General features: G+C 43.2%; 1 protein-coding gene across 1 annotated transcript in view; it reads left to right on the plus strand.

The window, feature by feature from the left end:
* The window catches only part of LOC137640231 (N-alpha-acetyltransferase 30-like), a 95,025-nt gene that overhangs the window by 65,937 nt on the left and 2,514 nt on the right, over positions 1–26,574 (plus strand). The window contains exons 3-4 of the mRNA XM_068372799.1: positions 2,422–2,563; positions 4,805–4,863. Coding sequence (XP_068228900.1) covers positions 2,422–2,563; positions 4,805–4,856 — 194 coding nt within the window. The 3' untranslated portion in view covers positions 4,857–4,863. The remainder of the gene's footprint in view (positions 1–2,421; positions 2,564–4,804; positions 4,864–26,574) is intronic.

Genomic DNA, 26,574 nt, shown 5'->3' on the forward strand with positions numbered 1-26,574 from the left:
GGGAGATAATACCTCTTCCCTTGAGGCCTCTTCTCCAGCATAACGGTCTTATTGCCTTTCGGCGGGAGGAAACTCCTTTCCGCTCTCGGCAATGAAGCCTGTCGCTCAGCCTTTCCCTGACCTTCAGGCTTAAAGGAATAACTTTTTCCTGCCCGCTGGATCTATCCTCGCTCATGCGAAGCTACGATCGTCCCTGCCCTAGTCGGAGGAAGACCTCCAACTTGGAGCATGGCTCGGACTTTTAGTCCTTTAAGAGATCTTCTCAAGACCCTTTTACGACAGCCCTCGGATTGTATTCCGCCTTGGGTCTTCTGCTCACTCTGGCCACGGCCAGTGTGTAAGCAATCTTCTTGGTCTCTTACTACTCCCCCCTTTCTAAGGAAGAGGGGAAGGCAACATTCAGGCTCGCTCCTGAGTTGTTGGCTAGACTCAGAATCTGAGGGTCCCGGCCCTTCGGTCCGATTCATTCAAGATTTCGAGTCTCCATTCTGTGTCTGATGTCCCAAGACCTTCTCTTTCTTGCCAGTAAGGAATCGAGAGGTTAGCGCTGGGAACAGCTGCAGTTTGTCCTCAGTTGCAGCCGATTTGGGAACACAAGGAGGACATGGGGGGAGAGTCACCAGTATACCTCTTCAGCCCGGACTCAAGGACATTCATCTCGTCCTGTCTTCAGACCCTCCCCCGTCACGTCGCCCTACAGCACGATGTTGGATACATCGCAACGTCCCTCGCCTTCGAGTAATACTACTCTGTGACGCAGGTGCTACAAGCTGGAGTCTGGAAGCGTCTGATGACCTTCGCAGCCCGCTTCCTGCAGGGCGTGACCCACAGGAGTCTCGATACGTTTTCTATCGCTCTGTGGTGGCTACACAACAGCTGGTCTAACCTCAGGCTCCCTTTTGGACAGGTAGCAGAAGGTTGAGGGCATTGTTATCAGGTTTTAGTCTGCATGAACGAAAGAAGTATGTCTGGCCCTTACTTCTTTCTTCATCATCCCCTCTACGGGGAAGCAGCATCCTGGTCTCTGCATTGCTGACCTCGAACCTCTGCAGGTAAACCATGCTTCCTTGTGTTCCGAGTATTGAGTCAATACTGTCGCATCCCCCATACCCTGACGAGGTGGTATTGGGAACGTCCTAACCCAGAGTTCCTTCTGGAACTCCAGGTCAACTGCCTAGGACGAGTCACACTTCTTCCTTCACACACAAGCTTACGTAGGCCACATGGTTCCTTGCGGAGCAAGGAACTTGTGAGGTGCAGGGACTCCTTTTCTCGAGTGCGACTCACTCGGATTCTGAGTCCCCGGGTAAAGCCAAAGCCAGTATGGCTGGGGACTTTCCACCCTTCCTAAGGGATAAGTCACCCTTTGTAAAGAGCGTGGTTTGTATTTCGGTTACGGAACAAATGACAAATTCGAAGATAATTTGTATTTTTCCTAACCATACAAACCTTAGCTATTTACACATATTTGCCCGCCAGCCCTGTCCCCCAAGACAAGTCCTACCTCTAAGTGAAAGTGAGTATTCACCTGTGTGTGAGGGGGAGGAGGGGTAGCTAGCTACCACTCCCCTAACCCCCCCCCGCTAACTAGCGCGGGGTAATACACCCTCGTTAAATTCTAATGGCTCGCCATTTCAGCTACGCTAAAAGTAATAACCCTTTGTAAATAGCTAAGGTTTGTATGGTTAGGAAAAATACAAATTATCTTCGAATTTGTCATATTAGGAGGTTTATTCATATCCAACACTCACTAATCAGGCAAAGGTCGATTTGTAACTTGACTAAAACTATAGCCTAATGAGATGTTGGTTATGACTTAACTTTATAGTGATATGTAATTTTCATGGATTCTCATTTCTGGCACTTTGATGAGGCATGGCTATAGTAGGATTACTATCTTTATGACTTACAATATTATGGGTGAATGTTCAGTGTTTTACTCTTGCACAATACTTACCAGATGCATAACAATAATGTTTTGTATGTCTAGATTTCACAGCTTGAATTTTCAATCTTTTACTAAATAAGCAATTACAGACCAGTGGTACCCCCATGGAGGTTATAGCTTCCTAACCCTCCATCCTAAATATCTATTTATGTAATTTAGGAGTTAAAGGTTGTAATGAAATAATCATCTTAGAATAAGTGCTCTCCTCCCATCATTGCATTCATCTTTGGATATATGGTATATAAATAGCCATAATGAAGCAGGCAACATACACAGTCCTAAGTATATTCACTAGAGGCCACTCACATTTAAATTTTACAAAACAGGGATTGCCTCAATAATGGAAATACGGCAATGCATGGTTAATTGGTTTATATGAAAAAGCTTTTCATTTTGGTTTAGAGTCTCATTACATTCATATCTTTATATCCAAAGAAAATACATTTATAACACTAGCATGGCTTAATTTCCAGGTTCAAATTTGGTACAAAGAGCAATTCGAGCAATGGCCTCAGATGATGCCGATGAAGTCGTCCTTGAAACAGAAATTACTAACAAACCAGCGCTTCGGTTATACGAAAACTTAGGATTTGTTAGAGACAAAAGACTATTTCGGTAAGTTTTTGCATTGTGATTTGTCTATTTTTATTTTGTGTGTATTGATATTCAGTTGTTAGGTTTTCTAAGGTTTGGAACTCAGGAGTTACAGTTTTTGAGATATGTTATGTTTTTTATGGATGTGCCTACATACTGTATACAGTATACAAATACCAAATTTCCACAAGAAACAATAGACTGATGACACTTTCCAGCTAGCCACACAGTAATCTTTGCCATCCAACACATTTTTTGAGATTCACAACAAGGAGGTTTTTTTATAAGCTCTGGTACACACTGTTTTCTATAACATGATTGTATTTCATAAAAAAAATCTTATCTGCTTCTATCATATTCTAAGTAGTTTTAGTTATAAAAGAATAATAAATTTTCAAAAGTAAAATCACAATTTATGGTAACAAATCATCTCTAGTACGGTACTCATACCTCTTGCAGAAGGAGAGACGAAGATGGCTTTGACCACATTGGGTAATTTGAATGGGAGGTTTTGATTCTTTCATGAGTATATATTGCATAGTTTAGACATCTTTTTTTATTGCGCTTTATACTCCTTAAGATGTTTCTTGGCTCTTAGTTGCACTGGTTGGTAAGTGCTGTAAAACTAATTATAACTGTTACTCTTCAGTGAACTTAGGAAGATTTAGCAAGTAATACTAGAGCATTTAGATCATAAGAAATAATAAAAACTTTGGATTTCTGTCCTGGTTTTTTGTAAATACAGTATTTAGATTTCATACATCATCCAGGAAGTAGGAGGATCTGTTGCCAGTGAGATAGTAAAGAAATACTAGTGATCAAATCAAGTTCCAGTGCAGTAATTAATTCACATTTTTTTGCATATTTTGCTTTTGCTGATAGAAACAGCATAATAAGGTATTTGTATATGTGAAATTGTCAGAAATCCTGGAAAATTTAATGCTAAGCCTTTTAAGGATAGAAAAGGTGGGCACTTGGACAAATTTTCATGTCAGTAGCTATAACATGGAGTTCCAAGAGCCTAGTTTAACACTTGAAACAGAGGCAAAGTTTTTTTTTTTTCAATGGGGCCATGCCTCTGTCAATTCATCTATCCTCTAAGGATTTAAAAATTGAGACGAATAATGATACTATCACCATTTATTCCATGGAATAAACAAAGCTTAACCTTGACAATCATTGATCTAAGACCAAATACAGTACTTAAATTAATTCTTATAACTGTTGTAGAAATTACCACCTCTACTACTAATGTAAGTCAAGCTGGTACCCCCGTTGCAAAACCAGAATGCTATGACTCTGGTCCAAATTGGGAAAATATCCTAGTACAGAAAATGATTCAAGAAGTATAGAATAAACATGAAATAGATAAGAAACACCGATAAGATGAATAGAAAATGTAGAATAGATAAATAATCTATGAAACGAGACTCGTGTCAACCTACTCAACAAAAAATTCTTTTGCAGTGTGCATGAACATCTAAAGTTCTAGTAATTCAACTACATTAGTTGAAAGACCTTCAACTACATTAGTTGAAAGACCTTTCTACGCGTTGGTCCCACCAGGCCAAAACTTCTACAATAATGTGAGGCATTGAACTTTGTAATTTTATGTGATGAATTGTATAGTCTTTGAAGATCTCTATACAAAAGATGATTAGATTTATTAAAGATTAATACAACATTTACCAGAAGCAAATTGTATGATGTAAGTAACCAAGATATGGGTCACCCAATTTAATTGACCCCACTTTTTTATACAACAATTCTAGATGAAAGTTGATTGCTGAGACCAAACAGAAAAGCCGTATTCTAAACATGGCAAATTAAAAAGGAAAACCCCTTTTTCTCAGGTTAGCTAGGTTTCCTCAAATCTTGAAAGTGTTTTCTGTGTACTCTAGTGATTTTTCTCACAATTAAAGATTTAGTCTCGTGTTTCTCAAAGTATATTTTCATCCCAGCTTGTACTTTACTGTAGTTAAAGAGTTACTGTCCATGGAAAGATCTGTGGGAGATTCAATGTCATGGATATGCTAAAAATTATGTTATTTCAATGAATTGAGTAAAAAAAAAAATGTTGTACTAAAGATGTGCTTTATAAACAATAAAAATTTTGGAAAAATGGGTAGCAGCAATAAGTCTTTCTGCAATCCTACAGCTCATCTTGGGTTTAAAGAATTAAGCAAACTGAGAAATGGGACATTCAGTATTGTTTGTTAGTTATATGCCACAGTCAACATAATTTTTTTTTTATATCCACAGATATTACTTGAATGGAGTGGATGCTCTGCGGTTGAAACTGTGGCTCAGATAAAATTTAGGTAAGAAGTAGTTTCCAGCCTTCGTTAACAAAGCCTGTTACAAATTAATAACTAGAGCATTTATTATTATTGAGTGTTTTAACTAGGTCACTAAATTAAGATTCTAAGCTCTATTAGATCTGCTATTGATTTTATAATTAGAAGGTACTTTTGCAAGATCTTAAGTTGTATTTGTAGAATCTTTGGGCTCACCCAGAGGTTATTTTATTTTGTTAATAGATTGTCATAATGATGGGAACAGATTATGGGAATTGGTGATAAGTAAAAGACGGATAGAAAGGCAACTGGGGGTTGAGCATTACCCTGCGTGTAACCGTTAACAACAGTACAAGTTACAATATATTCTAGTCAAGAAAACCTGGTGTGGGAGTTCCTAAAATTATCTTTTTGGTACCCAACTTTTTTATTATTATTATTATTGTTATTATTATTATTATTATTATTATCATTATCTTTTGTGCTCCTAAGTCCAACTATTTTTATAGTTTTATTGCTCCCCTTTAGTCTTCAATGAAAAATGTGTCTGGCAGAACCATTTTATAAGGGCCTGGTGATGATTATAAAGTTATTCAGTAATAAAGTTAATAGTAATTAATTCAGGTACAATTATTATGCAATGATCTAGTCAAGTTACGTGATAATGGTGAAGTACTGTGTTGGATTTGTGTTATGTTTAATAGGCTTATTAGGTAAAGTACATCAAACTGAAAACATTAGTGATCACAAAATATGAATAGTATCAGAAATTGGCAATGAAGGCAAGTAATGTGGTTCTTATATATGAAAACATGAAAGTTATTTTGATTAGGATTTAGAGCCAAACCCATTACATGATTCATTGTAAAAGGCTATTATTAATTGTTTAATTCAGAGCTTTGTTAATATGTTTAATTAGGCTTCCACTAAAAAAACTACTTTACTGTTACCTTTGAGTTTAGTGGAAGGCGTTGAAGAAGTGACTTGAGTTTTCCTGTTGAAGGTTATTACCTATAGATTACCTTTTACAGCTTCCTGTAGACGTTACTGAAGTTCTTTTGCAAATTACTGCATACTCCAAGACACAATCTATTTATCTGGGTTTTGTTTTTTACTCATTATGGATTATTATAGTTTTATTTCTGAAACTGTAGTAACACATTTCATTATATCAAGAGGGAGAATTTGTGTTACAGCCAGCCCTTCAGACTCTTGAGTATTAGGTACCCAAGATATGTGCAAATTTAGACAAATTTATTCTCTAACATATGTTGTGTTTTACAAACTCAATGGTATGATAATCACAAAAGCTTTAAAAAGTCAAATTTAGCCTATTATATTGTCACATGACTTTTATTATACTTATTGCAAAAGCTGCAAAAAAAAATGGTTAAAACCAGCATTTTTTCAGCTTGCTTGCCCCCCTAAGAGTAATCAAATGTGCAATGTTAAGCAATCGAATGATAAGAGATGACTGTACAGTATTTCCTGCTGGTATTGGAAATATTACACAGATGCTTTTAAAATCAAAAGTATTTTTAGGGGCCATAAATTTTCTTCATCTTGGTTATTAACACTTGATGGGGACCTATTTATCCATGTTAAGGAAGTTTAGTTTTCCCTATTCATCCACTTGAAAAATTGTGCATGATTTGGGATTTTATTATTTGTCTACTACCTAACTAACTGAAGTTAATATGTTTGTCAAGTGATCAACCACCTGTATACAGTAGAAATCACCACAAAAGAATGGATCACTTTCAGGACTTAATAGACACTTGTGGTGCTGGGAGCCACTCTCTAGATATGGCCCTTTTCTTTTACCCAAACATATAATGGATTGCTTGGTGTATTCTTTAATGTCTGATATCAAATGTACCATACATTTTTGTTGTTAGATGCTATGTGGTCCCCCAAAGACCTTCTTGTAAAGACTAGAACGTGGAATTCAACATGGCATGATATCAATGGACAAGGCACGAACTCAGTTTGTATAAGGGAGAACCATTTGTTCAAGCTCTGTTGAGCTTGTCACAGCACCTCCAATGCAAAGTTTGTTTGCTAACTAATGCCATGTCACCCACTGAGAACCATTACTAATGCTGAGCCTGTAGTTTGTTTATGTCTGCCATCCTTGGTTTAAGATTCCTACCTCATCTTATCTTATAATTTAAGTACTGTACATATTATTAGGTTCTGAATTAATGTTAAATCTAATTCTAGCGTTAGTTGATTGTGTTAATGTTGCTCACAATTTGGGGTGCTTTATTTGATAATCAATGTTTAAGTCACATATGGCAGCTCTTAACTTTCGGCTCCTATCTGTCAGAGGGAATTGGTTATGTTCGATTCTTGTTTTGTTCTTTGTATAACATGTTTTTATTTTATTTCATATGAATTATATAACCTAGCCTAAAGGTTTGTATTTAGCATAGCCTAATTCCAATTGTAACATTTTGGATGTACAGTAAACATATAAATAGTTTAGTGTGGCGCCATTACAGGAAGTGAGTGTTTCTGTGATTATTTCATAGTTAGCATGAACTGTAAAATGTCTTCTTCCACCAGATAACCCTGAACATCTTGGCTTCTTTATCGGTCGACCTCTTTAAGGATAGTAATCTTAAGCCATCAACAATTTTTTGTCATAATGTCTCGACAAAACCTCTTGAGCAGGCTTTTAACCTACATCTAGTTTCAGACATGTTTCACAAAATTACTAGTCCTTGGTTTTGCAATTACTGTCTGCCTTACCAACATCTCCAGTTTCCAGGTTACTGAATAGGGCGCTTGATTTTTTGGCCAAATTGAATAATCCCTCATTACTTTAAAGGCACTCCTTCAGATGGTTGTATTCTCACTAGCCTAAGCCTCGTGAGCAAGAGTTAGTGAACTTCCAGCATTCAGCAAGGAAGAGGATTTCCTCACCCTCACTCCTATTTGGTTCTTGATACTGACTTCAGGTCTTCTCTTTTTGGGCAAGAATGAAAACTCTCCAGAGGTGTTGACCCTCTTTTTATCTTGACTATATAACCTAGTTGTGGTAACTTCTGCCCGGTGTCTACTGTGCAATCGTATTTGCAGAGATGCATGTTATCAGAAGGAAGTTTGTTTCCAAATACATTATTCAGACCAAACAATTCTTTTTTACAGAGGTTATCCGTTTTCAAGACGACCTTCATCCAAAAGGCCAATCCATTCTCCATCCCCAAAGCCCACGATGTGAGAAAAATTTCAATAAAATTCCTTTTTAAATTGCAATTTTTTTATGTCCAGACTTTTATATGTTGGTCTAGGCATAGTGTGATTATAAGACACTGCCTAAAGCATGTCCAAGCTGTTCAACATGCGTGAAAGGTGCTTGGCTTGGTTGTGGCCCTTACGTTGGGAAATCAGATAGAAGAGAGGTAGCCTTAACTGCATCTCCCAGCAGAAGTGCCATGATGGTCATTTAGGTCCTTCTCTCCAGGGATTTCCTCTCTTGGGATGAGCAGTTTAACTTTGTTAGTCTTTTCTTTTCATATATGTAAGCGTGAATTGGCCGTTCACATGGTTATAAGTAATTTGGTCCTTGTAGTGTACTAGTCTACTTTATTATGATCTGGCACTAGTTCATGGGATCACAGAATCTAACCCCAAAAAGTGGCTTTTGACAAATGAAAAACCTATTTGTTCCATTCCAACATGGAGTACTTACCTCGAACTACTTTCTTAGGAATATCTGGGATCTCCTCCCTAACCGACCAAGAATTTTGCGCAGTTCCCCCTATCTCTGTTTTCCCTTGTCGGGTCCCTCCGTGGCGGATGGATACGTGCCCTGAGGCGACCCGGGATCAGCGCGCGTGGGTGTGCTACTAGGTCTTTGTCGCCAGTAAGCATCTGGTCGCGGCGTAGATAACATCTTGCCGCTCTCTCTCACATCCTGTCCGACCCACCATTGTGTTCCACGTGTTCCCTTGTGTTTTCCCGTTTATATCCCTTCCTTGTGTTACTTGTATTGCTTGTGAATTCCCTTATGGAATCCCAACGTCGTTGTCCCGGGCCCAAGGCCGGTAAGTCATTCAGGGCATGGCTCTCTAAGTTGAATATCGATCCGCACACTTTGTGCTCCACGTGTCGGGGCAAAGTGTGCTCGCCTGCGTCCACGTGTCCGGAGTGTGCGTCCTGGCCGGAACTTCAGTGGACATTATTCGGTACAAAGAAGAAGAAGGCATCGAAGCGGTCGCCGTGTTCCCTTGTGTTTTCCCGTTTATATCCCTTCCTTGTGTTACTTGTATTGCTTGTGAATTCCCTTATGGAATCCCAACGTCGTTGTCCCGGGCCCAAGGCCGGTAAGTCATTCAGGGCATGGCTCTCTAAGTTGAATATCGATCCGCACACTTTGTGCTCCACGTGTCGGGGCAAAGTGTGCTCGCCTGCGTCCACGTGTCCGGAGTGTGCGTCCTGGCCGGAACTTCAGTGGACATTATTCGGTACAAAGAAGAAGAAGGCATCGAAGCGGTCGCCGTGTTCCCTTGTGTTTTCCCGTTTATATCCCTTCCTTGTGTTACTTGTATTGCTTGTGAATTCCCTTATGGAATCCCAACGTCGTTGTCCCGGGCCCAAGGCCGGTAAGTCATTCAGGGCATGGCTCTCTAAGTTGAATATCGATCCGCACACTTTGTGCTCCACGTGTCGGGGCAAAGTGTGCTCGCCTGCGTCCACGTGTCCGGAGTGTGCGTCCTGGCCGGAACTTCAGTGGACATTATTCGGTACAAAGAAGAAGAAGGCATCGAAGCGGTTGCCGAGGAAGTCTGGTCTCGGTTCGCCGTTAACGTCTCCTTCAGAGAGTGGTTCAATTTCCCCTTCCCAGAGTAGGGGACGAGGTAAGTTCATTGCGGGGAAACAGCCCATTGTTGTTCCCCATGAGTCTGATTTTAACAAATCTAATTGCATTGTGCCTGCGCAAACGAGTGTGGAGTCTGCTGTTGTGACGGAAGTGCTTTCTGTAGACGAGGTGCTGGTGCCCTCAAGACCCGTCTCGAGTGAGGACCCGGTGTGGGGGAGGTCAAGAACACCAGCTCCTTCCCCCCCCATCGTAGCAGTGCTTTTCAGGTACAGCGGTTTTAGGAGGCGATCAAGACCGAGAAAGACAAGCCACGTGCTCTTGAGACCCCTACTCCTTTGTGTGGACGGCACCAAGGACGCCCTTCAGGTCACCCATGCAGCAAGAAGAAGAGTTTTCTGGTTGGTTTGCCTCACGTTGGTCACTACTCACGCCCCCGGCGCCTTCCGTTGCGCTACCGCGTGATTTCATGCAACCCGAACACCCTGGTAGCACAATTGCAAGCCCCCATGTTGGCGGCAGAGGATTCAGAGGACTCGGATAGCTCCTCTTCTTCTTCGTCTTCCTCGAACGTTACCTCGTCCTCCAGCTCTTCATCGTCGGAAGACTCCAGTGACCGGGAGATGAGGAAAAAAAAAAAAGAAATCGAAGAGGAAGAAGTCGAGCTCGAACTCAGGCCCCTCTAGGAAGAAGGCCAAAGTTGCAAAGAGGAAGAGCAAGAAGAGAAAGAGTTCTAGAAAGAAGAGGGCAAAAGTAAGTAAGGTAGTTTTTCCCCCTCGCGGGTCGAACAGGGCTCTTGCCGCTCCAATGCCTGCCTCGGCGGCTGCTGGAGCCGCTCCCGTGCCCTTGCCCAGTGTCTCTTCGGCTCCATCCACGCTTCGGTTGAAGCCGTTGGCACACGCTAACTTTCCCTTGCCCTTGCCCAGCAAGTCACCGGCTCCATCTGTTCAGCAGAGGCAGCCGCTGGCCAAGCCCGGCAGCATTGTTCCCACACCCAAAGTCTCACCGCCTCCATCCAAGCATTGGATGAAGCCGCTGGCACAGCAGGGCAGTCACTCTCCATGGATTCCTCCGGGAGGTGGTAGACCCATGACGGCTACCTCCTCCTCGAGCACTCCATCCATGATGGAGGCAGCCGCTCCATTGAGCCGGCCGGATGTCAGGGATACGGACACCCCCACGGATCCATCCTTGATCGAGGATACAGCCGACACGGAGGATCAAGTGGTAGCGGGCTTAGTTGATACGGGAGAATGTTCGCCTGATGAAGTATCCTCTTACAGGAAAGTATTGGCACTGATTCGGCACCACCACAGGCTAGATGAGCCCAAACCGTCCTCAGAGCAGGCCTGGCTTTCGGGTTTGGGTAGGATGGTAGACAACCCAGTACAGCAGAAACCATCCTTGACCGATCGGTTTGTCTCGGGGCACAAGAACTCCATCAGGGCCCAAGGGTCCTTCAAGCTCCTGCCTGGACTGAGGACCCGGAAGAAATTTTATGTGCCAGACGGACTGCCTGCGGGGCCTCGGACTATGGAAGAAGCCGTCGCGGCTCTGAGCCAAGGCAGTGGAGACGACAGGATCCTTACCGCCCCAGTGGTCTTCTCTCAGGCGGAGGCCATTATGATGGAGGACACGTCGCAGGACATCATCAATGTGGCCTCCTGGTTGGACTGGTGGGCATGCACCTTAGCAGGTTTCCAACTCTCCAACGATCTCTCGGTGCCGGAGAATCAATCTGTCTTGCATGAGCTCATACGTTCGGGGGGCAAAGCCATGAAGTTTTTAACGATCCAGTCTTTGACTCAGACAGCAAACTGGATCTTGAGAAGAAGGGATACGGTGCTTAACAGGCTCCCCCGTAGACTCTCCGAACGTGAGGCCAAATTCCTGAGGAATGCTCCGGTGTGGGATGAGACCCTGTTCCCCCTACAGACGGTAGCAGAAACTATGGAAAGAGTGGGGAAACTGAAAAACTCGGCTGAGCCTAGGCAGCCAGCAACAAGACGCCCTCCATATAGAAGACCGTCTGTGGACGGGGCCTACCCGCCTACGCCACCAGCTAGACAGGAGGCCCCCTCCCCTTCCTGGCATCAGTCCTCGCGGCCCTCCCGCAGAGTTGGTGCCCCAGCCCAAGCCTCCTTTAGACAAAAATATTCGGGCTCGAGACGAGGTCGCTCAAACCGTCTCCCCAGAAGGAGATAGGAAGAGAGGACCCCTACACCTTCCCACGCCACAGGTGGGGGGGATGCCTCAAATCACATTGGCAAGCATGGCAAGACAACGGTGCGGTCCCATGGACCGTGGCAGTACTCAGGGTGAGATACAGGATTCCCTTCCTGACAGAGCCTCCCCCTCTGATTCCCGAGCATCGGGCGGAGTGGTGGCTGGCCCCCTAGGATCACATGAAGAGAGAAGCCTTGCAGTAGGAGGCGTCGGCTATGTTGGACAAAGGAGCACTACAACCCGTCCGGGAATTGTCCCCGGGGTTCTACAGCAGGCTTTTCCTGGTGGAGACTAGTCATCGACCTCTCGGCCCTGAACAAGTTCATCAAGAAGACGTCCTTCAAGATAGATACGCCGAAGTCGGTACTGGCAGCCTTGAGGGAAGGGGATTTCATGATGTCCCTGGACTTCAAGGACGCCTACTTTCAGATCCCCGTACACCCTTCCAGCAGGAAGTTCCTCAGGGTGAAGTGGGGAACCCAGTCTCTACAGTTCAGGACCCTCTGCTTCGGCCTGTCAACGGCTCCTCGGGTGTTCACGAGGGTATTCACTGTAGTATCAGCCTGGGCACACAAGCAGGGCATCAGGCTGATAGGTATCTTGACGACAAGTTGCTGCTTGCAGCCTTAAAGGAGCAGGGGGCAAAGTTGTTATAGTTCTGCAGAGAACTGGGGATTACCATCAATCTAGAGAAGTCCCATTTGGTCCCCACCACCAGGATGATGTACCTAGGGATGGTTCTGGACTCCCAAGTAGCAAGGGCATTCCCCTGTCAAGAGAGGCTGGACAATCTGGCCCATATAATGCGACCATTCCTAACAAATGGACCAATGAGAGCCAAGGATTGGCAGAGACTCGTGGGCCACCTGGTCTCGCTAGAGAGGCTAGTTCCTCAGGGGAGGCTCAAGCTGAGGCCGGTCCAGTGGAATCTAAAGGACCTCTGGTCACCGGGAGACCCGCCTCAATCCTTACTCATGCTCCTCTGGTGGTCCTACAGGGCGAACACCCTACGAGGGGTGCCGTTCGCGTCCGCTCCTCCGGAGATGTTGCTCTTCATGGACGCGTCAAAGGAGGGGTGGGGAGCCCATCTGCTCGAAGAGACAGCAAAGGGGAAGTGGTCCCCGGAGGAGAAACTCCTCCACATAAACCTGTTCGAGCTCCTGGCGGTTCAAAAGGCCCTCGCAATATTCGACCATCGCCTACAGGGAAACACAATAGCTCTCATGCGCGACAACGCCACCGTGGTGGCCTACATGAAGAAACAGGGAGGTTTGAGGTCAAGGGAGCTGTGCGATCTCACGGCTCGGATTCTGGAATGGGCCGAGAGGAAACACATCATTCTCATAGCCAGGTTCATTCCGGGGAAAAGAAACGTTCTAGCCGACGGCCTCAACAGAGCAGTGCAAGTAGTGGGGTCGGAGTGGTCCCTACACCCACAAGTGGCCCAGGAGGTCCTACAGTTGTGGGGCTCACCGGTGATAGACCTGTTCGCTACAAGGCTCAACACGCAGCTCCCCATGTTTTGTTCTCCTGTGCCAGACCCGGCAGCAGCGTTGGAGGACGCCTTCCGGCACTCTTGGGACGAACTCGACGCTTATGCCTTTCTCCCCTTCGGGATTCCCAGGCAGGTGCTCAACGGACTCAGGCAATCAAGGGCTACAATGATGACTTTAGTACCCTTCCTGCCATACTACTATTGAGTATTTAGATGGCGCCATATCCAAGATGGCGGGTATTCCTAGTAGCATTGAGCATGGTGCTACAGATATAGTAGTTTCGGGAGGGATCCTGCCAAGCTTTTCTGTAGAAAAGGAGGGAGGGTCCATCAGGACGACATGGCTATCTCACCCCAAAAATTCATTGTTTGGGCTCAAGCCATGTCGTCCTGATGGAAGTATACCAGAGAATTACTAGGAAGTACTGTGTCTGTGGATTTTCATAGGTGCCGTAACCTTGGGACAATTTTTCTATGGTCATCTGGATCATTGAGACAAATGACGTTACCGTTATCCGTCATTACCACTAATTCTGTGAACTGAATGTGGCCCTCATTTCTTGATAGGGCTACTATTTTACTAACTATAGCCCCTGAGGCTATAGCAAACAGGAAAATAACCTTCTGGGTTAGATCCTTGAGAGAACAATCTTCATTGTTCACAGATGAAGCATAATGCAGGACCTTGTCCAAAGACCATGAAATAGGCTTCGGCGGAGCTGCAGGCCTAAGTCTAGCGTATGCCTTCGGGATCTTGTTAAAGATTTCGTTCGTCAGATCCACTTGAAAGGCATATAGAAGAGGTCTAGTCAAGGCTGACTTACACGTAGTTATCCTGTTAGCTGCCAGACCTTGATTATGAAGGTGGATAAAGAAGGACAGACAGAAGTCTATTGAAATTTCTTTCGGTCCTTTTGCTTTAACAAAAGCAACCCACTTTTTCCAAGACGATTCATATTGCCTTCTAGTTGACTTAGACTTGTATTCTTCTAAGAAGTCTATACTGCCTTTTGAGATCCCAAATCTTTTCTTAACCGCTAGGGCGAGAAAATCATGAAATGAAGGTTTTGGGTTCTCTGATGAATCGAAGACAGTTAACTTCTGAACCCGTTGAGATAGTGCTGGGTTCGGTACAAGGGCCAACCTCAACCTCAGTTCCCTCACTAGAGGGAACCAGTTGCTCTTGGGCTATTTGGGAGCCACTAGAGCTGCCGTTCCTTGGAAAGATCTCAGCATGTTGAGGACCTTCAGCAGGAAATTGGATGGAAGGAACAGGAAATTCCAGGTCCATCCGTTCCAAAGTAGGGACATGGCGTCCGTTATCTCCTCTAGAGGGTCCTCTTATGGGGCTACATATCGAGGTAGTTTCTTGATGACTCTCGTCACGAAGAGGTCGTTCTGCAGTACCGAGACTTGTTCCAAGATGGAAGAGAATGAGTCTGCGTCTGTGGACCATTCTTACTCTATCGGCTTGAGCCTGAGTAGAGCATCCGCTGTCACATTGCTGATCATTTATAAGTGAACTGCTGATAGGTGCCGTCTCTTTAGGCAAGGGATGGCTAATATCACATGGATTATATGGGACGATCTCGAGCCTTGTCAGTTCAGACATCTCACTATCACTTTGCTGTCCAAGATCAGCCTGATGAGGGCTGATTTGCATGCGGAGAGTTTTCCCAACGTCAAAAGGACTGCCATGGCTTCCAAAATGTTGATGAGAAGGGCCTTGAACAGAGATGACCAAGTCCCTTGGGCTTTCCTTTGATGGGAGTGAAATCCCCATTCTTCCGTCGAGGCATCCATGTGGATGATCATCGATGGTAGAGGTGGTTGCAAGGGCACGGTCCTCATTAAGCTCTTGGCCTTCGACCATGGGTTGAGAAGTGATCAAAGTAAGGCCGATATCGGTCATTTTAGATCTCTTCGAACGTTTGATGCGTATCTTCTCCAGACTCCTGACGCATCTTTCAGCTGTGCTCTTAGCGCTGGGTCTGTCACTGCTGCAAACTGGAGAGAGTTCAGTACTCTTTCCTGTTAGCGTCTTGAAATCCTGTTGGATTACAGTACTGTAGTCTCTTGACCGACCCTGCGATCTCCTTCCCTAAGAGAAAGGAGAGACAATGTGACCTCAGGTTCCAATGGTTTTTCAGCCATTGAAACCTTTGAGCTGGAGAGAGTCGAGATTTCTTGAAGTTGATTTTGCATCCCAGATGTTCCAGGAACTGGGTTACTTCTTTGGATGCTTGCAGACCAGCCGCTTCGGGTGCTGCCCGCACCAGCCAGTCGTCCAGGTACTTTGTTACCTAAACAGTTTCTAGTCGTGGTTGTTGCACGACTGCGTCTGCCAATTTCTTGAAGATACTTGGGACTATGTTTAGTCCAAAGAGTATGGCTCTTAGAACATACATTATCTTCTGTAACTTGAATCCTAGGTAGGAGGAAATTAGGGTCCTTATGTGTAGAAGGATTAACATCCTGAACTTGTTGTTTCTTATGAACTTGTTGAGTGGCAACAAGTCCAGAATGACTCTTGAGTTTTCTTGAGTCCTTCTTGGGAACACAAAACAGCCTTCCCTGGAATTTGATAGACTTTGCTTTCCTTATAACCTGTATGTTCAGGAGCTATAGGGTATACTCTTCTAATACGGGGTTGGAGTGTTGGAAGAGTTGAGGAAATGATGGTGGAGACATGTCTAGTTTCCATCCTAGTCCAATCTTGATTAGGCCTTGGGCCCAAGGATCGAAGATCCAACGATCCTGAAATTGTTGGAGCCTCCCTCCTACCGGAAGCGTCTCCTTGCTTCGATTGATCGGAGGGTTTACCTCCTTGACCGCCTACGTGAGGCACCGCAGTCATAGAAACCGTGGAATGTTGTTGAGCAGACCGAAGAAAAAGTCTAGACTTCTTCGTCTTCCTTTTAGGTTGGGGACCCACATCCGGGGAAGACTTCCTCTTTGAAGAGATGCCCCACTTCTGGAGAAGGTTCCTATTCTCCGTGGTGGCTTTCTCGACTACCTCTTTAACTACTTCGTTTGGGAAGAGGTCTTTACCCCAGATGTTGGAAGATACCAGCTTCCTGGGTTCATGTTTCAATGTTGCAGCAGCAAACACGAACTCTCTACAGGCTCTCCTAGCCTTCATAAAAGCATATAGGTCTTTTACTAAGGTGGCCATATGCATTTTGGCCAGGACCATGAGCATGTCTTGGGTACTTCGTTGGGCTGCACACATCTCTATGCAGTTTTGTAGGGATAAAGAGGCCGCAAGTCTCTCCTTTGTCTCTTGTTCCTTGCATAAGAGAAACTCAAAGTTTAGGGAGATTCTTGCTAAACTGTCGTCCAGCGATGTCCGCGTCCAGTTTCCCTACTGAGAAGGTTAGGTGGACTTCCTTCCATTCCTTCTCCTGCATGGTCAAGGCTAGTGACTGAGGCCTGCACTCCTCAAGTGCAGGGCATGGTTTGCCTGCCTCCACTGCCTTGGCAACAGATTTAAATGCCTTCCACGTAAAGGGGAATGCTATTGAAGCAGGAGCAAGAAAAGTAGGGTGTTTCTTGCTCAAGGCGGACACTTTCGACACCGAATAACCCGCCTTTCTCAGGCTACTTCACAAGAGAGCCTGTGCCTTATCGTGGTCAAAAACCATGATTTCCTTCGGTTCTGTCTCCTCTTTTGACATTGGTTCATGCTTCAGTTGAATGAAGCAATCAGGGAAAACGTTAAAGCTTGGCCAAAACTGGATGTCGTCTAAGGGGACAGCTCCCATCTTCTCTGAGATGTAGAGTTTGCCGTTCAAAATCGGCATAAGCTCCGCATACTTCCAGTGATTGGTTTTGGAGCAGGTAGGGAGGTCTTGGTCTCTGGGTCGCTTGAATGACCCTCGGGAGGCGATAAGTGGAGCTTCACTGAGGTCACTCTTGAATTTTGCTTCCCTTGTTTCGCCTCGTTTGCGAATGTTCTCCATTAAATCTGTAAGATGGGCCAGCGCCTGGCTCGTGTTGTCCAATGGAGGGTTAGAAGGTGAAGACGTCGAGGGTAACGGCTGGGGCCGGCAAAGACGGAAGGAATTCTGACACGACATCGTCATCTCCCAGAGGTGCCTCCCTGCCATCCGTCTCGATGGTAATCTGGACGCAGGGAGGTGCGAGTCGTGCTTGGGGCACAACCATTTCACTACCCGCTTTCGGGAACAGTAAGCTACGCATCCTATCGTTTGGTAGTTATGGTCCCAGAGAATTCTTCTGGAACCCTCTTACCCATTTGCGTAACATTTTACGTGCCGCATCCCTAGATTCCATTGACTTTGGGTCATCAAAACCTTTGGTCACTAAGGTCCGGCAGATATTGCAGACTTGGGGGTCCCAATATTGCAGGGATTCAGTAATAATGGTGCAGGGGGCATGAGACCTGCATGCTGTTTGACCGTAGAAGTACTTTCTCCTAAGATTGCAGAAGATCGCATCGCATGTCATCTGGAGTTCCTCCTGTAAGGAAAGGAAAACAAAATGAGTATACGATTGTTTATCTCAAATGATAAACAGATATGCAATTATTCATATTTTTAATCATTATAGCTTAGGATACTAAGCTAGAAAGAAATAGGGAAAGACACATACTTGTGTATCCCTCCCAGCCAATTGCTGTAACCTCGTGTATCCCTCCCAGCCAATTGCTGTAACCTCCCCCCCAATATTAGAAATAAAGAGTTTGCTTTTTCAGGGCAACTCAAAAGAGAAGGATTCTAACCCCTAGGGATAGAAAAAGTGTACACTGCCACTGACCCTTCTAATTATTTAATATTGTGGGGTAATTTTTAATTGATTACCAATCAGATTATTGAAGGAATTCTATTCTTTCAATATAGGTTCGGTCCCAGCTAAAGCCTGTGCAAGGGTACCCAAGATGTGTTAGAAATTAACTACTGTATAATAATACTATAGTTTTCTGTTTGCAGTATATACCATATTGCAAATATACTGGCTACTGTATCATCATATACTGTAGTTCAGCCGGTGTGTTGCCGGCATGGCTAGCACCTGGCGGCACGGTTTAGCCGGCATGTCGCCGACTGGACTAGAAATTAGAAAGGACACATACTTGTGAATCCCACTCAGCCAATTGCTGTGACCTTCCCTTCTATTATTAAAACTATAGAGTTTCCTGATCAAGGAAGCTCAAAGATAAGGGTTCTAACCTTTAGGGATAGAAAGTGTACTACCACTGACCCTTCTAAATTATTTAATATTGTACGGTAAATTGTAAACTGATTTCTAATCAGAGTATTGAAGGAATTCTATTCTTTCAATATAGGATTGGTCTCAGCAAAAGACTGGGCAAGGATACACAAGATATGTTGGAAAATAACTACTGTATAATATATACAATAGTTCTCTATCTACAGTATATACTGACTACTTTATAATCATATACTGTAGTTCAGCCGGCATAGCTAGTCCCTGGCGGCACAGTCCGGCCGGCATATGGCCGACTGGTTAGTACCTGGCGGCACTGGTACAGTCGGCATGCAGCGTACCTGACGGCGCTGGCCCGGAAGCAGGTTAGAACCTGTCGGCACTAGCTGATAGAGAGAGAGAAAGCATGGAGTGAAGGACTGCCTTATTACTATGTATGTTTACACTAAATAAGGATGTAAGTATATAACTTACTACCTTCCTCCAGAAAGAAGGTTCAAATGGAAGGGGAGAATGCATCATTCAGGCTTCCATCCAGCCACAAAGACCGTTGCCGGCATATGGCCGGCCATGCTGACTGAGTAAGTAGCTGACGGCGCCGGCACGGTTACAGGACTTGTGGATGGCAGTCCAAGGGAGGACTGAAGAACCTTTGGTGGCAGAAGGGTCTCCCACCGGCAGCCATCATGACCGGCACAACCTTCCCGGATCCTTGTGTCCATAAGGGAAAGCTGAGTGACTAGACAGCTGCTATGTGTGAGCCCGGCCGGCCCCGCAACCCGCAGGGAAGCAGTGAGATTGCAGGACGATGGCCATAGCTAAAAGGACAGAGAGGGGCAGGGAAAAGGGTCCTGTATAAAGTGTAGAAGGCGGCGACAATGTTGCCGCCCCCACTACACAAGGGAGAAACTTCGTTTCAGTATCGGCGCCATCCTAGGCGGCAGAAGAATATCTATTCTTCAACCTAGGGTCTGCCGAAAGTGTTAGGAGGAGGCGGCAGGCTAGCCGCCCCCTCTCAGCAAGAGAAACGTCGTTTCAGTGGAAGCGCCATCCTAGGCGGCAGAAGAATGTCTATTCTTCAGCCTAGGGTCTGCCAGCACGGGACTAGTCTTCTAAACCGCATGGAGAAGGTGGCGGCATCATACCACTACCCCAGGTGCGATTCAGGGAGGCTTAGCCTCCTATGCCGGCGGCTATAAGCCAGCAGGGGAGTGACTACTCACCCTGCCGCCGGCAGAAAGACTGGATACTCCGAGGTTCTGTCGAAAACCAAAGCCGGCCCTCGCTGGCAAAGGTGGGAGACAGAAAACCCTAGCCTAGTCAATTACTCTATGGCAAGACCAGGAAGGGTTGCCGCCTACGGCGGCACTCATAGGGAAAGAGGGATTACCCTTAACTCTCCACAGGAGACAAGTATCGAGTTATATAATTCTAGGAGATGTACTATCTCCCTTAGAATCAGGAAAACGATACACAATGGTAAACAGGGATATTGTCTGAAAGTATACTACTGTACATCTTCTAGGCTAGGTAGCCTAGGCAAGACAAGATCTCGGTTACCTAAATCACCGAAACTCTTAGGAAAATTATGCATACCATAAATATCTTTACTAGTATAATTGTGCCTAAATAGCTTTCATAATTTATTAATGCTATTACAACCGGGAAAGTCATTTTGCTAACTAAATAACACATGCATAACGAACGACAGCGCCCATGGCGCCTCCGGTAACAGGCCTAGCTCCTTAGCACAATAAATTACTCTAATTTCACTGTGAAAATGGAGCTAAAAATATATACACTGTAAAGAATCAATACTCAACTTTCCAGAGGCGAAAGAAGCTGGAAATTGCATAATAATCCTCACAAAATCGATCAAAAAGGTTAGATTAACCCTGGATAGGTACGCTCCTCGGACACCCCTTTAAGGGTATACTCGGACGCGAACAACCCCGACGCCAAAAAAAATTCTTGAAAAATCAGTTTTTGCAGTAACCTCCTTTTTTCTTTTGCCAAAAAAAACTTCAATGAATGCTTAAAACAACTGTAAAGATAAATACTACTCATCTGCAGAAAAACTATTTATTATAAATATTTTAAAAAATTAAGTAGAAAAAAAAAAGACCTGACATAAAAATTCATAAAAAAAAAGTTTATACATATATACACAATTCCTTTTAGGAATTGATTCTTGAAGGTTTAGGACACATCTTGATGTATTTTGGATGAAGTCAGACCCATGGAGGTGAAGATCTGAAATGAGAAAAAAAGGGTAACTTTTTTTGGCCAAAAAAATTTGTCCAGATTTCATGAATTTTTTTGGGTACCCAAATGAAATAGGAAGTGGCTAATTTTTTTAGGGAATAAACATATGTTATCCTAAAATAGAAATATGTAAAAAAAATCTTCATTATTTTGTAAATTACATTTATATCAGGGGCCATATCTAAAGGTAATTTTTTGAGTACTTAGAAATTTCGTAAAAAAATACATATATTTAATATATAATATGATATTTATGCAGGTAAAAATATACCAAAATATCACAAATTCTATAGGGAACAAGAATATATATAGATAGGGCAGCTTACGCTTCGGATATGTCCACAAAATGGCTGCCAACCACACTGACTCAGACTCCCTAATCTGCCACTTGAAATGTAGGAAGGGTATGTCAATTTCAAGGTGTTATTTACTAATCTAATTATTATTGGATATGCATAAAAATTGTATGGTGGGTTGCTGGATAATTGACGATTATTTTACGACTATAAAATTAAAATTCTGACCCAAAAAAATTTTTTTGAAGGGAAATAAAATCGAAAAAAAAAAAAAAATGTAAAACAATATAATATTTTAGCTAAAAAAAATTGATGATATTCAATCAAAAAAAAAAAATTAAACAAAATTTTCCAACAAATAAACATCTAGAGGAATCATTACTCTGTGATAGTTCCTTAGTACGTAGTAATTTTGAAAGAATTGGGAAAAAACGAAAAAATGGCAATCACCGAAAAATCGAACACATACCTATATATACGCCATATCTGGCTAAAAAAAAGATAGGCATGGGTAGCCAGATCATCTAGAAACACTTTCCAACACTATAAAAATATGTTTTGCGACACTACTTGCCAATTCCTTACGGTAACATGACTAAGCAAAAAAATGCAAAACAAATAAAAAGGGGCACTCGCGGAAAAATGGCTAACATTCTAATATACGGCATTTCAGAAAAAAAAAATTCAGCCACGTGCTAGGCAAACCATCAAGGCACATTTTCCGACAAATAAACATCTAAATGAATAATTACTCTGTGATACTGTAGTTCCTTAGTACGTAGTAATTTTGAAAGAAATGGGAAAAAATGAAAAAATGGCAATCACAGGAAAATCGAACACATACCTATATATACGCCATATCTGGCTAAAAAAAGAAGATAGGCATGGGTAGCCAGATCATCTAGAAACACTTTCCAACACTATAAAATTATAAGTTTTGCGACACTACTTGCCAATTCCTTACGGTAACATGACTAAGCAAAAAAATGCAAAACAAATAAAAAGGGGCACTCGTGGAAAAATGGCCATTCTAATATACGGCATTTCAGAAAAAAAAAATTTCAGCCACGTGCTAGGCAAACCATCAAGGCACATTTTCCGACAAATAAACATAAGTGATACCTCGGTAGTCGAACGACTCTATACTCGAACAATTCGGAGTTCGACCAAAATTTTCGAGAAATTTTTGCTGCGGTGCTCGACCAAAAATTCGGTACTCGACCAGCCGAACACGTGACGACCGCATGGGCTTTGTGATGATCGCGCCATCTCGGCCACTCTCGCTTGTTCGGGAAGCATCAGTTCTCTCGAGAGCGTCACTCAGACAACGCGCGATCAGCATTCGTTGTGATTTAGTGATTTTCAGTGCTTTTAATTGCTTTTTTAGCTTTCATAATGAGTCCCAAGAAAGTAATGAGTGTTAAGGGGAAGGAGAAGAGGAAAACAGTGCGAACAACGATCGAGTTGAAGAAGGAAATTATAGCGAAATATGAGAATGGTGTACGAGTGTCCGATTTAGCGGTAGAATACGGAATGGCGAAGTCGACCATTTCTACGTTTTTAAAGCATAAAGAAATGATTAAGAAGGCGAATGTTGCAACGGGAGTTACGGCGGTAACTAAGCAAAGGCCACAAGTGATTGAGGAGATGGAAAAGTTGCTTTTAATATTTATTAAAGAAAAACAGTTGGCCGGGGAAAGTGTTAGTGAAGCGTTCATTTGTGAAAAAGCGTTGCATATCTATGAAGAATTAGTGAAGAAAAGTCCGAGTACCAGTGAAAGTGATTCATTTACATTTAAAGCGAGCAGGGGTTGGTTTGAAAAGTTTCGTAATAGAACAGGTATTCATCGTGTTACTAGGCATGGGGAGGCAGCTAGTTCGGATCAAATTGCAGCCGATAAATACGTGGGGGAATTCGATCGGTACATAAATGAACAAAATTTGATCGCACAACAAGTCTTTAATTGTGATGAGACTGGGTTATTTTGGAAGAAAATGCCAGCCAATACGTACATTACCAAGGACGAGACGAAGATGCCAGGTCACAAGCCAATGAAAGATAGGCTAACATTGTTGCTGTGTGCAAATGCAAGTGGCGATTGCAAGATCAAACCCTTGTTAGTGTACCACTCGGACAACCCCCGGGTGTTCAAACGAAATAATATTTGTAAAAGTGCACTACCAGTTATGTGGCGCTCGAACACTAAATCTTGGGTCACAAGACAATTCTTTACTGAGTGGATAAACGAAGTGTTTGCCCCCCAGGTTAAGGCTTACCTCATTGAAAAGAGCTTGCCAATGAAATGTCTTCTGGTTATGGACAATGCTCCTGCACATCCTCCAGGTCTCGAGGATGACTTGAAAGAAGAATACAGCTTTATCAAAATCAAATTCTTGCCCCCCAATACTACTCCCATACTCCAGCCCATGGACCAACAGGTCATTTCAAACTTCAAAAAACTCTATACCAAGGCCCTTTTCAGAAAGTGTTTTGAAGTGACCAGTGACACGAAGTTGACCCTAAAGGAATTCTGGAAGGAACACTTCAGCATCCTCAACTCTGTTAACATGATTGACCAAGCTTGGCGAGGTGTGACCTATAGGACATTGAACTCTGCCTGGCGTAAGCTGTGGCCATCATGTGTCACAGAGAGGGAGTTTGAAGGTTTCCAACCAGAGGCGGGTCCAAGCACTGCTACCCCTGTAATTTCTGATGACACTGATGTCGTTGAGGAAATTGTTGTCATGGGCAGGAGTTTGGGGCTTGAGGTCGACAAGGATGATATTGATGAGCTTGTAGAAAGCCATTCTACCGAGTTGACTGTGGAGGAATTGTTGCACCTGCAACAACAACAGCAGCAGGATCTGATTGTGGAGCAGGAATCTTCAGAAGAGGATGAGGTAAGGGAGGATGTTCCAAGTTCTCTCATCAATGAAATTTGTTCCAAGTGGGCAGATGTGCAGGCTTTTGCTGAAAAATACCACCCAGAAATTGCAGTAGCAAACCGGGCAGTGCATATGTTTAATGATAGTGTCATGTATCATTTTCGAAGAATACTGCAGAGGAGGAAGAAACAATTAACAATAGACCAGTTTTTCACAAAAGAAAAGAAAGCTGCTACATCAAAGCCTGTTTCTCCTCCAAAGAAGAGACAAAGAAGAGAAGAAACCCCTGAAATAGATCTGCCCACCCTTTCATTGGAGAGAGAAACAACTCCTGAGGGAGAACTACCCCGCCACATCATGGAAGGGGACTCTCCTTCCAAGCAGTAACCTCCCCCTTCCATCCTCTCCACATCCATCCCTGTATGCCATCGAACCGCTGCTCAAAGGTATGTTCACTACAGTACAGAAAATGGTTTAAAATTGTTTTATTTTAGTACAGTAAATGGTTTAAAATTGTTTTATAGGATTTTCTGACCAATTTCATACACATTTAGATAATTATTGTTGTTTAGGTACACGTTTTATTAATATTTTGGGCCTGTTCGAGTGCTTGGGAACGGAATAGAATATATACCATTATTTCTTATGGGGAAAAAAAATTCGGTACTCGAACAAATCGGAGGTCGAACACGGATCTCGAACGGATTATGGTCGAGTACCGAGGTATCACTGTAAATGAAATATTACTCTGTGATAGTTCCTTAGTACGTAGTAATTTTGAAAGAAATTGGAAAAAACGAAAAAATGGCAATCACAGGAAAATCGAACACATACTTATATATACGCCATATCTGGCTAAAAAAAAATAGGCATGGGTAGCCAGATCATCTAGAAACACTTTCCAACACTATAAAAATATAAGTTTTGCGACACTACTTGCCAATTCCTTACGGTAACATGACTAAGCAAAAAAATGCAAAACAAATAAAAAGGGGCACTCGCGGAAAAATGCCCAACATTCTAATATACGGCATCTCAGATAAAAAAAAAAGACATGCACGTGTTAGCCCAACCATCAAGGCACACTTTCTAACACATAAACATGAAAAAAAAATCAATAATATACGGCAATTCCTTACTACGTAGTAAATTTTTACAAATATTGAAAAAAAACAGAAATTGGCAACCGCAGTTAAATACCCAATATACCAATAACTACGTCGTATCTGACAAAAACAAAATCACGCATGGGTAGCCAGACCATCTAGACACACTTTCCAACACTAAAAAAGCAAAAGTTTTACGACACTATTTCGCAATATCTTACGGAAAAATGACTTGGCACAAAAATGAAAAAAAATGAAAAAGGGACACTCGCGGTAAAATGCCCGACATTCTAATATACGGCATCTCAGATAAAAAAAAAGACATGCACGTGTTAGCCCAACCATCAAGGCACACTTTCTAACACATAAACATGAAAAAAAAATGAATAATATACGGCAATTCCTTACTACGTAGTAATTTTTACAAATATTGAAAAAAAACAGAAATTGGTAACCGCAGTTAAATACCCAATATACCAATAACTACGTCGTATCTGACAAAAACAAAGTCATGCATGGGTAGCCAGATCATCTAGACACACTTTCCAACACTAAACAAGCAAAAGTTTTACGACCCTATTTGGCAATATCTTACGGAAAAATGACTTGGCAAAAAAATGAAAAAAAATGAAAAAGGGGCACTCGCGGTAAAATGGTCCTCGTGGTGATGAACGACATTTTAACTAAAAAAAAAAATCATGCAAATGGTAGCCAAACAATCCACCAAGACTTTCCACAACTGATAACCTATACAAGTTGCACCATTCTACGACAATTTCATAATACGTAATAACTTTGATAATTATGCAAACTACCTTAGAAGGGTAAACTCGGTCGCGAACGACCCCGACGCGTCTCAGAAATCGGGGAAGGAGTACAGCTACAGCAATGCACATCTGGACACTACTAGAGCGTGTAGGGGAGACACCTCCTGCAGGTCGATCACCCACAAATTCAGTCACGGTGTGAGTCACGTGAGAAAAACCTGTTTTTTTTTGACGCTCGGGGTCGCAAACGACCCATCGTACCTATCCAGGGTTATCAGGGAACACCACCGAGCAAAATCGCTACAAAAATAGGAATAACCGCCATCTTGGATTTGGCGCCATCTAGATACTCAATAGTAGTATGGAAGGAAGGGTAACCTTGATAACGGCTCTCCCTTCTAATTTGTCACTTTTCCCCTTCGAGGCGAAAACGGTATTCGGGGTGAAGATTGCTATGTGTCGTATCAAGATATACGTCCCCTGATTTATGCGATATCCTTAAGAGAAATTTTAAGGATATTCGCGCCAGGAGTTAGAATTCTGGAGACCTTAAGGTAAATTCTCTGGGAATATCACTGTAGTTCAAATATCCCTTGGAAGCTACTTATAGGAACCTTCCATCAGGACGACATGGCTTGAGCCCCAAAAATATATATACAGTATATTTAAATCCTATTAT

The sequence above is a fragment of the Palaemon carinicauda genome, chromosome 4, assembly GCF_036898095.1.
Source record: "Palaemon carinicauda isolate YSFRI2023 chromosome 4, ASM3689809v2, whole genome shotgun sequence".
Taxonomy (NCBI): domain Eukaryota; kingdom Metazoa; phylum Arthropoda; class Malacostraca; order Decapoda; family Palaemonidae; genus Palaemon; species Palaemon carinicauda.